The sequence below is a fragment of the Sorghum bicolor genome, chromosome 1 (assembly GCF_000003195.3).
Source record: "Sorghum bicolor cultivar BTx623 chromosome 1, Sorghum_bicolor_NCBIv3, whole genome shotgun sequence".
Taxonomy (NCBI): Eukaryota; Viridiplantae; Streptophyta; class Magnoliopsida; order Poales; family Poaceae; genus Sorghum; species Sorghum bicolor.
The window spans coordinates 75379943-75398087 of record NC_012870.2 but is presented as its reverse complement, the minus strand read 5'-3'; the positions used below and the strand labels follow the sequence as shown (position 1 = coordinate 75398087).

At 40.8% G+C, this 18145-nt stretch overlaps 2 protein-coding genes across 7 annotated transcripts; both read left to right on the top strand.

The window, feature by feature from the left end:
* Nucleotides 3928-8682, top strand: LOC8057673 (protein FAR1-RELATED SEQUENCE 5). Of its 6 annotated transcripts, none has more exons than XM_021445891.1 (6): nucleotides 3928-4065; nucleotides 4265-4395; nucleotides 5143-5245; nucleotides 5836-7698; nucleotides 7779-7838; nucleotides 8269-8682. In XM_021445891.1, the coding sequence occupies exons 2-6, from the start codon at nucleotides 4316-4318 to the stop codon at nucleotides 8344-8346; spliced, it is 2184 nt and encodes a 727-aa protein (XP_021301566.1). In that variant the 5' UTR covers nucleotides 3928-4065; nucleotides 4265-4315; the 3' UTR covers nucleotides 8347-8682. The 6 variants fall into 6 exon arrangements, with proteins under 6 accessions (XP_021301566.1, XP_021301556.1, XP_021301561.1 ...); XM_021445881.1 differs by having other exon boundaries at nucleotides 8217-8682; XM_021445886.1 differs by having other exon boundaries at nucleotides 4262-4395; nucleotides 8217-8682.
* Nucleotides 10978-15587, top strand: LOC8057672. The gene is made up of 5 exons (XM_002468350.2): nucleotides 10978-11366; nucleotides 12555-13230; nucleotides 13459-13812; nucleotides 14086-14177; nucleotides 14680-15587. Exons 2-5 carry the CDS (start codon nucleotides 12583-12585, stop codon nucleotides 15284-15286), a joined length of 1701 nt encoding a protein of 566 aa, XP_002468395.1. The 5' UTR covers nucleotides 10978-11366; nucleotides 12555-12582; the 3' UTR covers nucleotides 15287-15587.

The window sequence follows — 18145 nt, the reverse complement described above, 5'->3', positions numbered from 1 at the left end:
TACATGATAAGAACCAGTGAACCACACAGTAAAATATTGTTTTGCACTGAAAATGATTATTATGCTTCTCTTCATAAATAAACAAAGTTAACCATGGTTAATTTATTCATATATTTGTAGAACACTAAAAATATTAGAAAATTATAGAATACGTAGATCATCAAATCATTACTATGCTAAAAATAATAAAGTTAGGCCATGCAACAGTAACTCTTCCTCCTCCTCCTTAATAACCTCGTAGACTTTGGCCTTGTTTAGTTCACCCAAAAACCAAAAAGTTTTCAAGATTCCCTGTCACATCAAATCTTTCGACACATGTATAAAATATTAAATATAGACAAAAATAAAATTAATTACACAGTTTAACTGTAAAATCGCGAGACGAATCTTTTGATCCTAGTTAGTCCATGATTGGACAATATATTGCCACAAACAAACGAAAGTGCTACAGTAGCGAAATCCAAAATCTTTTCGCATCTAAACAAGGCCTTGTATGGTCGTATCATGGTTCATCATTTACCATTGCAGAACTAACACGAACCATCAAAAATTCTTTGCCTATCTGAACACTATGAAGTTTGCGTGTTGGATCATAAATCACTACTGATCTTGTTCTGCAGGAAACAAGTCAAATAGATAACTTAGCATTGGAAATTAAGCACATTGCTACAATATTTACTTGGTTGTGAGATGCTTCAAAATTTGAGAGTAGTAGATGTTTTTTTTGGCACAACCAGTAAAATGTGCTAGTTTAAATACAACACTTTTGTCAACAATTTGATAAACTTCATAGAACTGAGAGCTATTTATACAATACTTTGATTTCATTTGTACACTTGCTTTTACGCAATATAACATCGTTGTGGATATGTTTTTCCTGTAATTAAATAGAAATAGAAATTACTAGTCAATTTGCGAAAAGGTATGGTCTAGTAGAAATGATCCACTTACTAAAGATATGATCAAATTTAACAATATATTATTGTCACTAAGTACTAGATTGTCTTTGTTCTACAAAGAAACGCATGTCAGGAAGGTCGAAAAGCAGTGACAATAAAAGTATACAGTAAAATAAACATAATATATTGCTTTGCATCCATGTGTTCAGTTTGGTGTGCAAATCTTATCATTAATACAATTATATTTGCAATATGCCGGCAGATCCTTGTGCTTCACATAATCATCTTGCTCCATTTGTAGTGAATAAAAATAAATTAATATTTTGTTTCACTGACAAAATGGAGTCATAACTGGATAGGTTATTAATGCCATGCGTCATACCATGTAACTAAAATATATAAAGTTTTATCAGTTGGGCCAAAGAAAAATTCATGAGCTTTTTTTTCTAAAGTAATTGGATAGGTCAAGATAAGCACACTTGTCACATGTAAAGTGTAAAGTAAACACTAATGACTAAAGTTAGAACAATGATTACAAAAACTTGTCTAAGAGAAAATCTATAGCTAGTGTTTCATAAATAGTTACCTGTAAGCTAATATTCATTGTAGTTGGGCTAGATGAGTCCAGATTTGTGGCTTTCTATGAGTTCTCGACCACCTTCTTAACAGAAGAACTAAATAAATCTTTAACCAAAACTATTAATCACTGAAAAATAAGTTGTACTTACCTATTTCTTTGGGCATAAAATTCTAGTTAAAGCGATAACCATTACTTGCTTTGCAGTGTCAGCCATAGTAAAAAGCTCTGATCCATATTAGTGCGCATACCTTATTTGCAAGATTAAAGTATTTGTAGTGTGGCTTCAGATCATCCTCCTCCACATTGTCACCTTTGCCCATTCTGCAGTGAACTAAACTAATTAATATTTGGCAGAAATTTGGTATGAAAAATCCAAATGAATTGTACCATTGTATCATTCAGTTGTCCATCCATGCTGAAATCTTAATTTTTAGGGTCACTATATATTTTTTGTTTATAGACAAAAGACTATAAATTAGAACCAGCTATTAAAAAAATTACAGTAGATTGTTGTCTTATCAGGGGGTATGTACACATCAGCACAATAGCCATCTTTAGGTGCATAGATAGGATAATCTGAACATCCCTGTGTCAAGGAATCAAAAGTTTAGTGTAGGAAATGCTTAGAATTGAATTTTTTAAAAAACTACTTGTTGGAATTATTTATGTTCCAAGGTTCTAGTCTTCTGTTGTAGGTGTGGTATTGTCATCTTGATTCTGCACACACGCTGCCCAAGCTTCTCCAGTTGAAGTCTCAAATATATCTTCACTTCATGTTTCCTCGAAATGTAGCCTCTACTCCAATTGGTTGATCAAACTCATTGCATCCAACCATGATTCTATGACCTTTTAGAAGGTTCCACATATCTTTCAATTTGGTCTTTCCACGCTTTACATTTATTTAGTGTTGCATTGCACAAAATATTCAACGATAAACAATACATTCTGTTAGTAATAAAAATAACTTAAAGTAGGTGAGTAAGTACCATAGAAATTAACCTTAATTTCACCATCATTATCAATCTGATCTCCTCTAGCACTTGAATGAAGTTCAGATGCCTCAGCATTTTGTCCACGACTCTCTTATCCAATATGCTCTTTAAAAAAAGTTAGAATTTGGGATCCAAACTAGTTGGGTTCGTCAACTAGTTGGCTAACAACTAAAAAATAGCCAACGTAGCCTCTTTTTTGATTGGGCTAAAGTTAGAAATTATTGTCTAATAATAGGCGTTATGCATTCAAATAAACCTGAAGGCCTTGTTTGGATGTTGATGAAATTTAGTTGAAGCTTCACTTCAATCCACCCCAACACATGTAGATCGATATGAATTCGACTATATTGAAGCAATACCTTAATTGTGGTGAAAGAACATGTGGGCAACTCCGGTGTAGGTCATAATCACTCCACCTGAGGCTACAGTTTCCTTTCTGATCCAACGAAAGCATCGTGGCTAAGGAAATGGATCAGGGAAGATAAGGGACATGAACAAGAATGGCTTGCCTTGAGAAATGAGGAGTAAGTGTAGTGTGTTGCCAAGTGTCAACGTCAGGGGCGCCAGGCGGTGCGGTGGCCTACAACATGATGATGATGTGCAACAGTGGGCTGCCGTCCCTTGGCCCTTCTAGATCTGGTTTGCGGCAGCCAACAACTAACAAATGCATAAGGGCGTCCTAGCACTACTAGCGAAAGTCGCTGGTTGACGTGGCTCAAAGGAAAAAAAAAATAAAAAAAATCAAGAAAGCTGCTAACATCCATGTATATACGCGAAATATTTAGAGAAAGTATAACATCTTTGTTTGAACTTATCAACACTAGTTTTCAGCCACGAAACAATATTTTTCTCTCACTACAAATCAACATCAGCAGCAGTAGGAAAACTCAAAATGTTCATGAGATATTGAAGTGTCAACACTCTGCATTAATTCTTGTTAGAGCATGATTTTTTTAATGAATTCATACAATTTTTTATTGATGATAACAGTATTTCTAGCTCATAGGAACTTGAACAACACAAAAAAAAATCACTTGGGAAATTGTCTCAAAGAGAAAATTATTTTTATTTTAATTTTTTATTGCTTGTTGGTTTATGAAATTGGTATATATTCTTTTGAAAATGGCTTCAGGATTCAAGAAAAAATATTCAACCTTAATAAAATATAAAAAGTTCATTTACTTATTTACAATGTACAATATATTTACTAGCCATCCACTGAAGAGAATAGATATGAAATTTCTGTTATATTATTTAAAATAAATGTTTTACTAGCCAATAGTGTCCAATGAAGAGAATAGACGTATGAAATCAACAAGAACAAAAAATTAAAAGGGAGAGAAAGAAAAATTAAAAAAAAAATCAAAGAAACTGAAAAACGGCCCACAAGAAGCCCGTGCGTTTTTTTTTCCCGCCGTCTGCTTCCCCTTCCGTCCGCTGCCTTCCGTCCGCTGGCCTCCTCCTTCTTCCCTCCTTCTGTCTCTCTCTCGCTACCCTCTCGCTCCCAGACGACTGTTGGGCCGCCTCCGCCCTAGCCCAGGTGCTGAGGCTTTCCTTGGTCTCTCTCTCTCCGCCGGCGACGAGCACCCACAAGGTACTCCCACCCCTTCTCCCTTCCCCTATGCTGTGCGAAGCTGAGCACCGAAACCCTAACCTAGAGCTATTTAGCTATTTGACAGTCCTCCTAACTTCTGAAGTTTTTGCAAAAATTATTGGGTGTACATGTGTACACCCATGTCCCTTTACTGGTTCCGCCCCTGCTAACTGGAGTTTTGGTTGACCACCTGAAGCAGGGTTCTGCTGAACCCCATGCCCAAATTTAAATCCAGCCCGATTTGTAAGTCATGCAGTTCGATGATGACCGGGACGCTGGTGTGGGTGGTGGCAACGGTGAAGTTGATGACAGAGTGGACGAGCCTGCCAGGTGAGGAAATGATACTATCTTTAACAGCCAGCAGTCAAATTTAGCAATATGTTTTGATTTATGCAATGAATTTTGGTGTGAGTAACTATTTGGAACTTAGGATCCGGCAGGAGCCAGTAAAGCTGTTCCAAATTTCCTATTGAGTTTGTTCCTTAAGGACAGGCCTAAACTTGATATGGAGTCCAGTTTAGCTAATGCTTGCTGTGTGTTGTGCGGTTAATGCGTAATGCTAGATAGCTAAGTAGTGTAAATGTAGCTATTGAATGTCATGGAAGAACTGGTGGTGCATTTCTTGTGCAGCTAAAGGTTGTTCCATGTTTTTGGTTTGTCATGTTTAGCAGAACTGTTTGGATCTTAGGTTCCCAAAAAGTGTCAAGGCCTGTCTAGCCTTTTTAGGCTTGGATTATGTGGTAGTGGGACCTGAATCAGATAGACCAAATGATCTATGACCATATATAGTGTATTTTCTCTGAAAGGATTGTCAAAACTATAAATTTCCAATGACCGCCCTATTCCTATGCATAAAGCAGCGCATTAGTTGACTTGCTATTTTGGCTTTTATGTTAATATCTTTTAATAGATGAACATAAAGGTATATCACTGTTTCAGTGATTGCCAGTTGTATTCAACTTCAACAGCATGCCTGGGTGATCTGAAAGTAGTGCTGCTTTTTGTTTATTTATTCAAATAAATAGTGCACTATGCAGCAGTAAGATAATTTCTAAGCTCTGTGTTATAGCTGTTCAGATGCCTACGCTGTGGCATCAGCGCAAATGCGACACCTCATATGCGTCGTGGACCAGAGGGTCGTAGGACTTTATGCAATGCGTGCGGCATAGCTTGGGCAAAGGTAGGTGCCAACTATTCTTCACCACTCACTTCTGTATTACAGTTCTTTTTTTACATCAGTGTTGGCTGCACTCTTGTTCGTAACTCTGTTCTTGTTTTTTCATGGTTTATATAGGACCAATTGCAACACATGTTAATAGCCTCTATATCAGACTTATGGATATGGCCATTTACTTTAATTATGACTGTCATGAGTCCCTTTTATGCTTCTTCATAACAACACACTAATGTTTGATTGGACCGATATGTTTTTTTACTAGATTAATATTGGCCAGTGAGTGAATGAGAAAAACAAAATTGGCCAGTGAGGATAAGGAATTAAGGAGGGCTTCTGTGCTCACCTTAGATTATTCGTTAAACTTGCATATACTTATGACAAATATGCTAGTGCGATACCATGCATGTTTAGTTTGAACACTGCATTGATGATGCCCTACAAACTCAAAACTCTTAAAAGTATTTTCCCCATTCTGCAGTGGAAACAAGTATAGAAATATTACTGTTAGACTTTAACAGTCTGGTTTAGTGTAAATTTTATTGCTGTTTAGTTAACATGCTAGTTGACAACTCATTTGAATTTCATACACGCAGGGGAAAATGAGAAAAGTTATTGATTCTGATACCCACATAGATGATGCCACAGTTGCAAAAATGGTGCCGGAAGTCGGCATGGAATTTGACAATGAAGATAAAGCATATGAGTTCTACAATAGGTATGCTGGACATGTGGGATTTAGTGTTCGTAAGAGTTCATCAGACAAATCAGCTGAAAATATCACAAGGTCAAGAACTTGTGTATGCTCGAGAGAAGGTTTCCGAAAGGACAAGAAAGGAGCTAAAGAAGTTAAGAGACCACGACCAGAAACAAGAATAGGGTGCCCTGCACGGATGACAATTAAGATTACATCAGATGGTAAATATCGTATTGCAGAATTTGTAGCAGACCATAACCATGAGCCAGCACCCCCATCAACCATGCATATGCTGAGATCTCAGAGAGTACTAACTGACCTGCAAACAACTGAAGCAGACTCTTCAGAAGATTCAACAACACCTTCAAGGATTTCCAGTGGTTGTTTAGTCAGGCAGGCAGGGGAAACTACAAACCTCAACTTTCTCCCTGCTGATTACAGGACTTCCCTTCCTTCAAAGCGTATGAAAAACATGCAGCCCGGTGATGCAGGGGCCGCTGTAAAGTACTTTCAGAGCATGCAGATGAGTAGTCCTTCATTCTTCCATGCTTTTCAACTCGATGAGGATGACAAACTGACCAACATTTTCTGGGCTGATTCCAAATCTAGAACTGACTTCAGCTACTTTGGTGACGTAGTTTGTTTGGACACTACTTACAAGGTAAATTCACATGGCAGGCCATTAATGCTCTTCCTCGGAGTGAATCACCATAAGCAAATTTCCATATTTGGCGCAGCTTTGCTTTACGATGAATCAATGGAGTCTTTCAAGTGGTTGTTTGACACATTCAAAGTTGCCACTGGTGGAAAGCAGCCAAAAACAATCTTGACTGATCAATCAATGACAGCAACAGCTGCCATAACAGCAGCATGGCCAGGTACAATTCATCGTCATTGTCCATGGCAAGTTTACCAAAATGCTGTCAAACACCTTAATCACATCTTCCAAGGTTCTAAGACATTTGCGAAGGATCTGAGCAAATGTGTTTATGAATATGAGGAAGAAGAGGACTTCTTGCTGGGTTGGAGTACTATGCTAGAGAAGTATGATCTCAGAAACAATGAATGGCTTCGCAAGTTGTTTCAAGATCGAGATAAATGGGCTCCGGTGTACAATAGGCATGTCTTCACTGCAGATATAAAAAACTCACTGCAATCAGAAAGTATAAGTAGTGTCTTGAAAAAATACTTGAGCCCACAGTTTAATTTGTGTTCTTTCTTCAAGCATTTTGAAAAAGTACTGGACGAACATCGATACTCAGAGCTACAAGCTGATTTTCATGCAAGCCAAAGCTTTCCAAGAATACCTCCCTCCAAAATGCTGAGGCAAGCTGCTAGCATGTACACACCAGTAGTTTTTGAAATTTTTCGTAGAGAGTTTGAGATGTCTGTGGATTCAGTAATTTATAGTTGTGGCGAGGCTGGGACTGCATCTGACTATAGAGTAGCAGTAACAGATAAACCAGGGGAGCACTATGTTAAGTTTGAATCCAGTGACTTCTCTGCGGTTTGCAGCTGTAAAAAGTTTGAATCAATGGGTATTCAGTGCTGCCATGTGTTGAAGGTTCTTGACTTCAGAAATATAAAAGAGTTGCCACAAAAATATTTCATGGGAAGATGGAAGAAGGACGCAAAGTCTGCAAATACAGGCAATCAAGAATTTCTGAACGATGGAGCTTCACAAACTCCAAGCTCTTCTTTAAATGGTCCAGGACCATTTATCCATCACCAACACATGGAAACAAATAATCAGACTAACCATGTCAGTTAATTAAATACACCTAAATTATAAGCTATTTTATTTCGCACTTCTAGCTGAGATTGACATGTGATCAATCACAGGATTCCTCTGTTTCAAACTTGGACCAGCAAGGCCTTCATGGAGACGCACAAAGGAATCAGGTTTGACACACTGTTAGTTTGATATGCTTGCCTTGTCAATCAACTGTGGAGCTTTTTCATAATGTATTTATAGCTACAACATGTCTTGAGTAGAAAAAATCCCATAAAATTTATATACATAAAAATTTACTGGGAAAATATTCATTAGATGATTCCAACTTTCAATGATTGTATGCCATCTTAGACTCATGTTCATAAAAGAAAAGAACATGATCCATCCATAGGATCTGAGAAAGTGAGAAGTGTAGTCACTAGAGTTAATTATGATTTTTCTGCAGTTCTCAAATTTCTGCTACGCAAAGAGTAATTTCTATACAGAACCTGAGAACCCCCACGATTATGACAGTATCACTTTCAAACAGTCTCAAAATTCTGCAGGAGTTCAGTACTTCAGTGTCTTCCACATTTCTGACTTGCGGTTGTTCGACAGGGTTATACCCCCGTGGCCGGGGTGCAGCAGCTAGAGTTCGTAGGGAATTTTCATCTAAACAATGGAGCAGGTTTTTGATAAAAAAAAATTGAACTGGAGCTTTGGACCAGCTGGTAAAGAAGACCATGAAACATGCCATTTATTATTCAGTTTTTTCAATATACTTTTCTCATGAAAGCTTTGTTGCACATGCCCTGTAAATTATAATGTGTGTTTCGGTAGCATCAGAATGTAGAATCTAGCTAGGTTTCTAGAAAGATTAGGCACTGTTAGGCGGACCTTGAATCAATTTTTTTTGGCAGTCAGATGTTTGGTTATTTAATGTTATCAAGAATGAAAGTTCATTTGGCTTGTGGATGGTAATAGTCTCGATCTTGTGTTGCTGAAATGACCATGTCGAACGATGTATTTTTTTCTATTTACTTTGTGTTCATTTCTATTTCCAAATATTGGTAGTCACGAATTGTTAGATTTTGCATGTCAGTAACTTGTTGAATCTTATAGTTTGGATACCTGACTTGTACAGTATATATCCAGTGGCGCATTAAACAGATTTGTCTGAAGTCAAACCTTTTTTAGTTTGACCGAATTTAGAGTAAAGAGCTTCAAAATTGAAGACACCAAATTAGTATTATTAGATACACTATAAACGATATTTGTCACCAATATTTGTACCTTTTTCTATAAACTCGATCAGTTTTTAAAAAATGACTCAAGGCAACTCTAGAAATTGATTTATTCAGACATCGAAGGAGGGAGTAGTGAATTATGCCATCGAGGACAAGCACGAGGAGGATGTGCTGGCACCAATTTGGACACATTGGTGAATCATGTAGGATGGAGGCATTTCATTTGAACTTTTTCATCAATGCTGCCCAGACCACCCTATGGATAAAACATGCTTGCAGATGCATATAAAATTATGAATTAGATGGAACGTCCATGTTGACATTACATGGGCTCCGGACGCCTGACAATGATACGAGCAAATCAATTGCGGAGAAAAAGAAGACATGGAGAGGAAAATCCTATTGGAAGTAGTAATAAGATGGAAGATCCCGTTTGATTTGCATTTGATATGACCGCCGAGCTGCCTGCTTCTGATGGCATTTGTTAAGCGGATTGACGTGGTCATGCTATCGCCCAGCAGCCGAGGTGCATCTCGTGAGCAGCCTGGAAGAACTGGATGGTTGAACCGCTCTAATGATTTGATGAGTAATTTAATCTTTGTTCATTGCTCCTATATAGTAATAATGCTGAGCACTACGTGACGCAAACAAAAGTGAAATTTAGCTGCCCTACGGAGGTAGTAATGCCTTCGCATTAGCACGATTTGTGTTTCTGGTGCAGTGCGGATCGTGGAGTCCACCGGAAGTTAGGTTCGCGCGCGTCAGTGTGGTTGTTGAGGTTCAGTACAAGCTGGGCCTATGCATGGTAGCCATGACTCGTCAGCCGTCACGGTAGAGCAGCCGTCAGTGGTGCAACATCTTGTGGCAAATGTAAATCTCAAAACCAAACAAAGCGAATCCATATTAAGACCAAACAAAGCGAATCCATGTCATGCTTGGCTTTCATATATGCTGCATAGGCGCGTAGTAGCCATTGTTGAGAAATCAGAAGCAAACACAAGAGTCGCTTTCGATGGAAGTTGACATTTCGTCAGTTGCCGGTTCAAGACACCGGGCTACTCGATCCGGTCCCGTGTGGTCAGACGTCAGAGCCTGCCTCTGGCTGGGGATCCTTGGTAGGAGTAACACCCAATTCCTTGAGCATGATCCTGAATGAATTAAATAAAAGGTGGCCATATCGTAATCGCAAGGGGAATTCGGGGCAAAGAAGGCTGTCGCCTGCTGGGCTGCTACTACTAGTACAAGGTGCCCATATCCTTGACGTGCTCCTCAGTGGAGTGATCTGCGCCCAATACTTTTCCTCGCCGACGACGGCACGCTGAGCAACAAATTCGCCAACGTCCGGCTGATCGCTGATCCGGGACCGAACCAACTCCATCACAATCTCCTGAAACTCGCTTTGTGTGAAGAAGTTGCACAAATCTCCATATATATGAATTGGAACAGCTTGCACGCTACCGCTAGTGCAAATTAAACGCCAGCTTTGGCGATCCTGGCCTGCTGCGTGGCCTCCACTAAACCCCAAAGCTGGAGAGTTGGATCAGGTCGGCAATCGTGTATGGGAATCTTCGCCCTTTTCCCCTCTCTTTACCGAGCCGAAACCATCGCCAAACAGCTGCTACTACTGGATTATTAGTACAAAAAAAAAAAAAAGTTATGACCCGGCAGCACGTTGCAAACATGCGAGCATGAAGTGCCGGCCGGCACGTCTTGTGGTTGGTCAAACTCCCTGGACTGGGATGCCGAACACGCGCGGGGGCGGGCGACCGGGTACAGGACGGACGCGTGTGCTTACACGGCCGCATCGCACGAGCGCGCCTGGCATGGCGGCCCAGCTGCCGAACCCGCGGAGGCGTTGCCGCCGAGCCGACCCCCCATCGGCCGCGACGCGGACTAGGCACCGGTTTCCGCTTCGTGCCGTGGGGCGTCGCTGCCTGTGTGCCTGGAGGCTGGGGCCCAGTAGCCGACGACGGCTTCCCGCAGCTCGTCGTGTTCTGCCTTGGGCTGCGTCAGTGCGACTGCGAAAGCTATTGGTCTCGGTTCAGCTCGGCCGCGGGGCCCGGCGTGTCAGGGGCGGTTAGCGGCGGTTGGCCGCCCCGCGGCCGCGGGCTGCTTTTTTATGGCGCCGCCCGCCTTAGGGGAGGAGAGAGACCAACCGCCGCTTGGGCTCCTCCACCTCCACCACGTCGTCGTCGCTCGCTTCGCGGACTCCACCTCCTCCTCCACCCAAAGGTACTGCGCCTCCCTCCTTCCCTTTCCTTGCTTCCCCACCACCTGTTCGCCGGAACGCTGCAGCCGCGGAAAAAGGGGAGGAGAAGAAAAAAAAAAGAAGTCGCTTGCTGTCCCGTGTCTCTGCGCTGCCGAGGCCTGTGTCGGTATTTGGTGCGGCGCTTCTCTTCCGGCGGCGGCGACGGAGAGAGCGTTGTGCTCTTGATCGGCCGGTCCTCGGCAAGGGCCTTCGCTGCATATGTAAGTCTCTTCGAACAACTGTTGATGGTTTTCTTGGCTACCTCCGCGCTCTCAGTTTCAGTTTCTTTTCTTCTCCCCGTAGCTTTTCAGTAACCTCGCTAGTCTGCAAGAGATGGTGTAAGCTCGCTTGGATTTCCCTATTTTCGATGGATTAAAAGGCGAGGGCGACTAATTTCGATGCAGTTATATCTTTCATCTTATCGGATGCTACTACACACACACCGATACAAAGCTGTTCTGATTTTAGTATAGTAGGAGTATCAAGTTAGCAAGAGTTGTTTCCCTCACGTTTTCACATTGTTCTGACCTAGAAGTTTAAGGATTATTACTCAGTTCTCATCCCTCTCCAACAATGCCTGTTTCTTGGCTCGTTGGGTTTCTCATTTCCTGAATTTTAAGCCAAGAAACCCCTAAAGTACAGGTTACTACAACAGGATTTTGGAAGGTTGATATTTCTTCACAATCCCTTTGTTTGCCGTCTGAGACATGAAGGATTTGGGAAAGTTGTTGTCGTCTGTGTGTCCCTCCCTGTTCATGGCCACAGAGCTAGAGCTTTGCAACAATTATTACCTTGCCTTTTGGTTGAGGAGGAAGGGGGGGCTACACCACTAATCTTTGCTGGAAAGCTAAGAAATATTGATACAGTCCTCTCCCCTTTCCTAAAACCTGCACTTATTCAGTAGAATATTTTCGTCCTGCAAAAATAGAGATTGTTTTTGGTCGCGGGGGGGGGGGGGGGGGGGGGGGGGGGTGTACGCTTATATTGCATTGTCAACTAATTTTGCTTGCTGTGTGAAAGGACATTATTTGGTGCTGAACAGGATTGTTATTGAGTGCCTTGTTCTTTTCTTCTGTTTGGTTGGTGTTCCTTTATGTTCCAATCATCATGACATCTGGCCAAATTTGGATTTTTGGGTGCTGCAGGTCCATAGCTATACTAGTAATTACATGCCTATATTGCTCCTTTATGTGTTTCTGAAGCTTAACCAATTCAGCTTTGCCCTTTTGTACTTTAAAACCACCAGTTACCTAAGATATTACTTTCATGGAGCTTAAACATCAATTTATTTCTTTACATTGGGCCACCACCATGAAGACGTATTAATCCACATGCACGATGCAGCATTATCAGTAATGTGGCGGATAATGCATTTACATTTAACTTCCATTACTTTTTCTTTCTTTCAGAGAAAAAGAATAAGCTGGCTCGAAGATAATGGCATCTCTTACTCCAGGGATACTATTAAAGGTTCTAAAAAATATTAACTCCGATGTGAAAGTATGTGGAGAATACCGGTCCATTCTTCTCCAAGTTATTAGCATTGTCCCTGCAATTACTGGTTCAGAACTCTGGCCGGACCATGGTTTCTTCATCAAAGTTTCAGATTCTTCACACTCAACGTATGTTTCCTTGTCTAAGGAGGACAACGAACTCATCTTGTCAAACAAACTACAACTTGGGCAGTTTATATATGTTGAGAAGGTACAGTCAAGTATACCTGTTCCAGTTCTTGTTGGGGTCCGCCCAGTTCCAGGAAGGAACCCTTGCATTGGAAACCCAAAGGATTTGATGCAAATGTCAACTCCCTCTGGGGTTATGGAAGCACTGGATCATCAACGGAAGACTTCCAAGTCAGCTGATCTGTCTGAAAGTGAAAAGGAAAATTTGCAGAGAAAGGTAGTTATCAAAGAGCAGAAGACAGTTGTTGCTTCCCGATACATGCTTGGGGTATCAAGCAACAATGGAAAAATTACCAATCTCAACTCCAGCATTGACAGTGACAAAAGTAATGGAGGAAGTACCATATCTGAATCAAATCAAAAGTCTGTTGCCCCGAAAGTCAGACAAGAGGCAAAACCTCAGGTATGCTGAAGCACATAGCTTCAAATCAGAAGTCTGGGTTTTAAAAAATTCTTAAAAACATTGACTTTAAGTTGAAAAATCCTGTATAATATGTTTTTTAAGAAGTAGCATGGATATGATATGTGAGCTCTTATAAATTTTATATAAACAAAGCTTTGAAACAAAAAAAAAAAACTTCTCTTATCTTCTGAAAAGGGTAAAAAAACAATTCTTGATGATTACTTTCAGGAGAGGCCAAATAATACATCTCCTAGTAATGCTAAGTTAGTTTCCACAAAGCAAGAAATTAGCAAGGACACACGCAAGAATAGTGGCACTTCACCTAGTCCAAATGGTTCTGCTGTAGTCAAGAAGCAAATGCCAAAGGAGGGCAAAAAGGAATCTGCTACTGAAAGAAAATCACCACCAAAGCTTTATAGAAGTTCACCAATGCCAGCGAGGACTTCACCAACAAAGCTCAATTCACCAGCAAAGCAGACTGGAAACACTGGTCCAGTTCCTTCTGCAGCTACTGTTAAAAGAAGAGTTACTGAAACTATCTCTTGGGACTCCCTCCCAACGAGCCTAATCAAATCAGGAAAGGTATGCTTTATGTTGTTTTGGTAATGTTGTGCCTGTATCAAGTATGAGGTTCTCATGAATTGAAAATGTTTGCTCATAAAAATGAGTTGAAAATGTGCTCTCTGTTTCTGTAATTTCTGCGCATGTGTGTATTGGAAGCCATTATTTTGTACCATTCATTGTATATGCGGTAAAATATCTGCCTATAAGTTAAACTTTACTAAGTTATTCTAGAATAAAATTTACTAAATTGCTTTAAACTATTTGAACATTTATTTTATTTTGTGTGAATAGGCTGTTGTCCGGAGGAAGAATATTGCTCTTATTGTAGCAGCTGAGGCTCAAAGGGAGGCTGCTGCAGCTGCATATCTTGTAAAAGGCCTTGGGTAAGTAGGTCCATAGCTCAGATATTTTATATGTTATAGTGATTTTAGTTGCATAAGTTGGGAAAGACGTTCCAAATTGATGAATTCAATGTATTCCAGTGCCACTTTACGTCTTGTTCTTTAGCAAATGGTACCAATTGGCAGTAATTCATAACCTGTAGATTCTAAAAATGGTCTTTAGTTTTTATGTTTTTTTCTGAAGGCCTATATTTGTTAATTGCTTAGTTGAGATTTTTGTGTGATATGCCTGAAGCGCCTTGCCACTGCAAATCAGTGCTCTCTGAACAGAATAACCACACACAAAAATACCGGAATAGCATGAGCTTTGCATGGAATAGGTTTTGCCTCTGATGCTGCAGTGCATCCCAGGATCTTGATTCCTTATTGCAATGCACATGCTTTACTCTTTCTTTTATGGTCTTTTTTTTTTCTAGGGAGCTACATTGTTTACTTTAGCTAATGAGCTGGACGAATAAATCTAATCTTGTACGTGCTTTTACAGAATTTTTGCTGAGATAAGAGAATCTTCTGAAGTGGATCCACATGCTGCAATCACCAAATTCTTCCAGCTGCACAGGCTTATCATTCAGCAAAGTGCTGTCTGGAAAGCTTACTCACCTGAGCCTAGCAAAGAATCTCGACCAGAGAAAGAAAAGCCGTCGAGGAAAGCTTCTGCATCTCATCAGAACAAAGCTGGTAACACAGCTAAGAATCCCGAAGATGCTCAGGGAAGCGAAAAGACCGAATGGGCCCGGGAGGACGGTTTCAAGGAGATCTGCAGGTCATGGATTGCCCTGAAAAAAGAATCGCGGTCATGGTTTCTGAGGTTCCTGGAGGATGCACTTGAATCAGGATTCATGTTCGAGAGCCAAACCAAGAACACCAGAGAACGTGTGAGGGGACAACCCAAGGGCGGCGGGGACGGGAGGATCGCGGTCCGGCTGTCGCAGCTCAAGGAGACGAGCAACTGGCTCGATCAGCTGCAGGACGAGGCGGCAGACAGTTCCGCCGACGGTTTGGCCGAAACCGTTGAGCAGCTGAAGCAGAAGGTGTACAAGTGCTTGCTTGGAACGGTTGAAACCGCGGCGTCAGCACTGGAAGGAAGGTAGTACACGAGGAGATGAATGAAATGATGTCAAGGGTGATGAAGAAGAGCTAAGTTATTGGGTGTTTCAGTTCTGCGACATGACGTAGGGTTGAAGAAGAACACGATGAGCAAAGATGTAAATAGTCGGGTTGCTGATTTTAAGTTATATAAATTAATTTATTGTTTTTTTGTCGGGGCATTTCCTGGTGTTGCGTGTGAAGTGGTAATTGATTTTCTTGGATCTTCAAATCGTGTGTGGAGTGTGGTCAGTACAAATGGTCTAGCGTGTGAAATATAGTCGGGTTGCTGGATTTCTATTTGCATTTTGCTTGAAACCGGGGATTCCTCCTATCCGCGTTGGTTCCTGTCAGTTTAAGGCCAGTTGGTGCAATGCCAACTTCGGAGTTTTGTTGCTTGGGAAAATCTGAGAGACAGACAACTGGAAATTAATAAACATAATCAAGCAGCTAATATATCCACGTCGCAGTTGGCAGAGCGAGATAGCACAGCCCACAGCATACCAGTAGTACGCTGGACGAACATTTGATAGAGCACTGCGTTTGGTAGCAAATCTGCTGAGCCTGCGCTGTAAAAGTTGTGTGCGCGCACGGACGAAGACGGCAGGTCGTTACACTTACTGGGGCCTCCTCGAGTCGAGCGAGAGAGGCACGTTGCCTTGCCCAGCCCAGCGCAGCCCTCCGCCAAGAGCCCAACACGCGGGTTGCTGGCCTGCTGGGGAACTGACTCCCGGACGGAGACGCTTGTGTGGGCTTCAGCGGGTGGTGAAGGCCTCTCCACCTGGGCCAGCAGACTGGGTTCTGTTTTATTGCATCGCATGACAGCAAGGTCCGTCATGGTCATGGATGTCGCTGCTGCTGGAACGGCGCCGCAAAGCGAAAGGCGAGTAGAGAGAGAGAGCAGGCCGCGCCGGCCGGTGGCCGGGTCATCAGTCAATCAGTCATCACATGGCCCCAAGTGCGGCCGAACGCGTACGTGCGTGCCGGAAATCCTAGAAATCTTCCAGGTCGCGCTAGCAAACTATCTGGCCGCCGGTCAAGGTTGGACTCGAACGCCGGTGTGCATGCCTTCGCGCCGTGCCCGTGCACCCCTGCCGCCACGCCAACGTGCCATTGCACCCATGCGCCGCTATGCCCGCGCCTCCCTCAACGCAGCCCCCAACGGCGTCCGTGACCACGCCCTCGCGCTAGCCATGGCGGCACGCAGCGCCGCTGGGTAGGGCTCTCCTCCTTTTAATCTATGATTTTGCATAGAAAAAAATTTGTGATCTATCCTTCTATAGAAAAAAATTATTTCTTATGATATGTGATTATGCTTCCATAGAAAAAATAGGATTAGGTCCACTTTTAGCCTCTCAACTATTGGCCGAGTTTAATTTTAGCTCTCAACTACAAAACCGTCTATTTTTCACCCTCAACTATCAAAACCGGTCACTTTTAGCACCCGGAGAGAGGACAGAGCGGTTTTGAGCCACTTTGAGCGGTTTTCCCTTTTTCTTTTCTATGGTTAAATCTGTGAATTTCATAGTGAATTTTTGAAGCATTGGAAATTTATTAAATTTTTTAGCCTTGTCATGATGTTCTCTATGCATAAAAAATATAAAACTATGAAAGTAAGTATTTTTTGGATGCTAAAAAATTAGCTCTTTTAATTAATAAATACATGTTCTATGATTTTTGTAAGATAATATATATATATATATATATATATATATATATATATATATATATATATATATATATATATATATATCCTATGATCATGAAACTTTTTGTGTAACTGTTTTATACTAAGATAGACCTTCAAAAAAGTTTAAGATTAATTTTTGCTTATGTCCCTAATTTATATGTAATTAATAAAGCATATAAATTAGGGATATAAGCAAACATCATCAAATTAATCTCAAACTTTTTGTGAAGGTCTATCTTAGTATAAAACAGTTATACAAAAAGTTTCATGATCATAGGATATATATATTATCCTACAAAAATCATAGAACATGTATTTATTAATTAAAAGAGCTAATTTTTTAGCATAAAAACACTACTTATTTTTATAGTTTCATATTTTTCCTTCATAGAAAACATCATGACAAGGCTACTCAAAACATTTAATGAATTTACCATACTCAAACAATTCACTATGAAATTCACAGGTTTAACCATAGAAAAGAAAAAGGAAAAACCGCTCAAAGTGACTCAAAACCGCCCTGTCCTCTCTCCGGGTGCTAAAAGTGACCGGTTTTGATAGTTGAGAGTGAAAAACAGACGGTTTTGTAGTTGAAGGTTAAAATTAAACTCGACCAATAGTTAAGGGGCTAAAAGTGGACTTAATCCAAAAAAAAACTATGATTTGTCCTTCTATAAAAAAAATTGTCTCTTATAATCATCCGTGATCTGTGATATATGGTTGGAGAAGGAAAATGTTGGAGGAAGAAGAAGGTTGGAAGCTGTTGAATCTTCATCCTATGGTTCAAAAAATTAGTGTATTAGAATGCTAAAACCACATGGTTGTTAGGTAGACAACAATTTTTTTTAAAAAAAATGATATATGTACATTTTTATAAAAATATTTTTAAGACAAACCTATTTATATGATTTTAATATTCTCAAACTTAATAATTTAAAAGTTATTATAATTTATATTTTTAATGTTTAACTTAAATATTATGTTAAAAAAAGGATTTTCTTTGTAGGCATAGAAGGAGTACGCGCGTGCGCAGGGGCGGGATCAGGCACCGCCCGATGGGAAATCTGCGAACGGACGTAGTCGTCACCGGACCACCGCCGCAGTGTCGGATTCGTTCACCGTCACAGTTACTAACGAATATTGATCGATGACGACACGGAAACATCGATCTGTG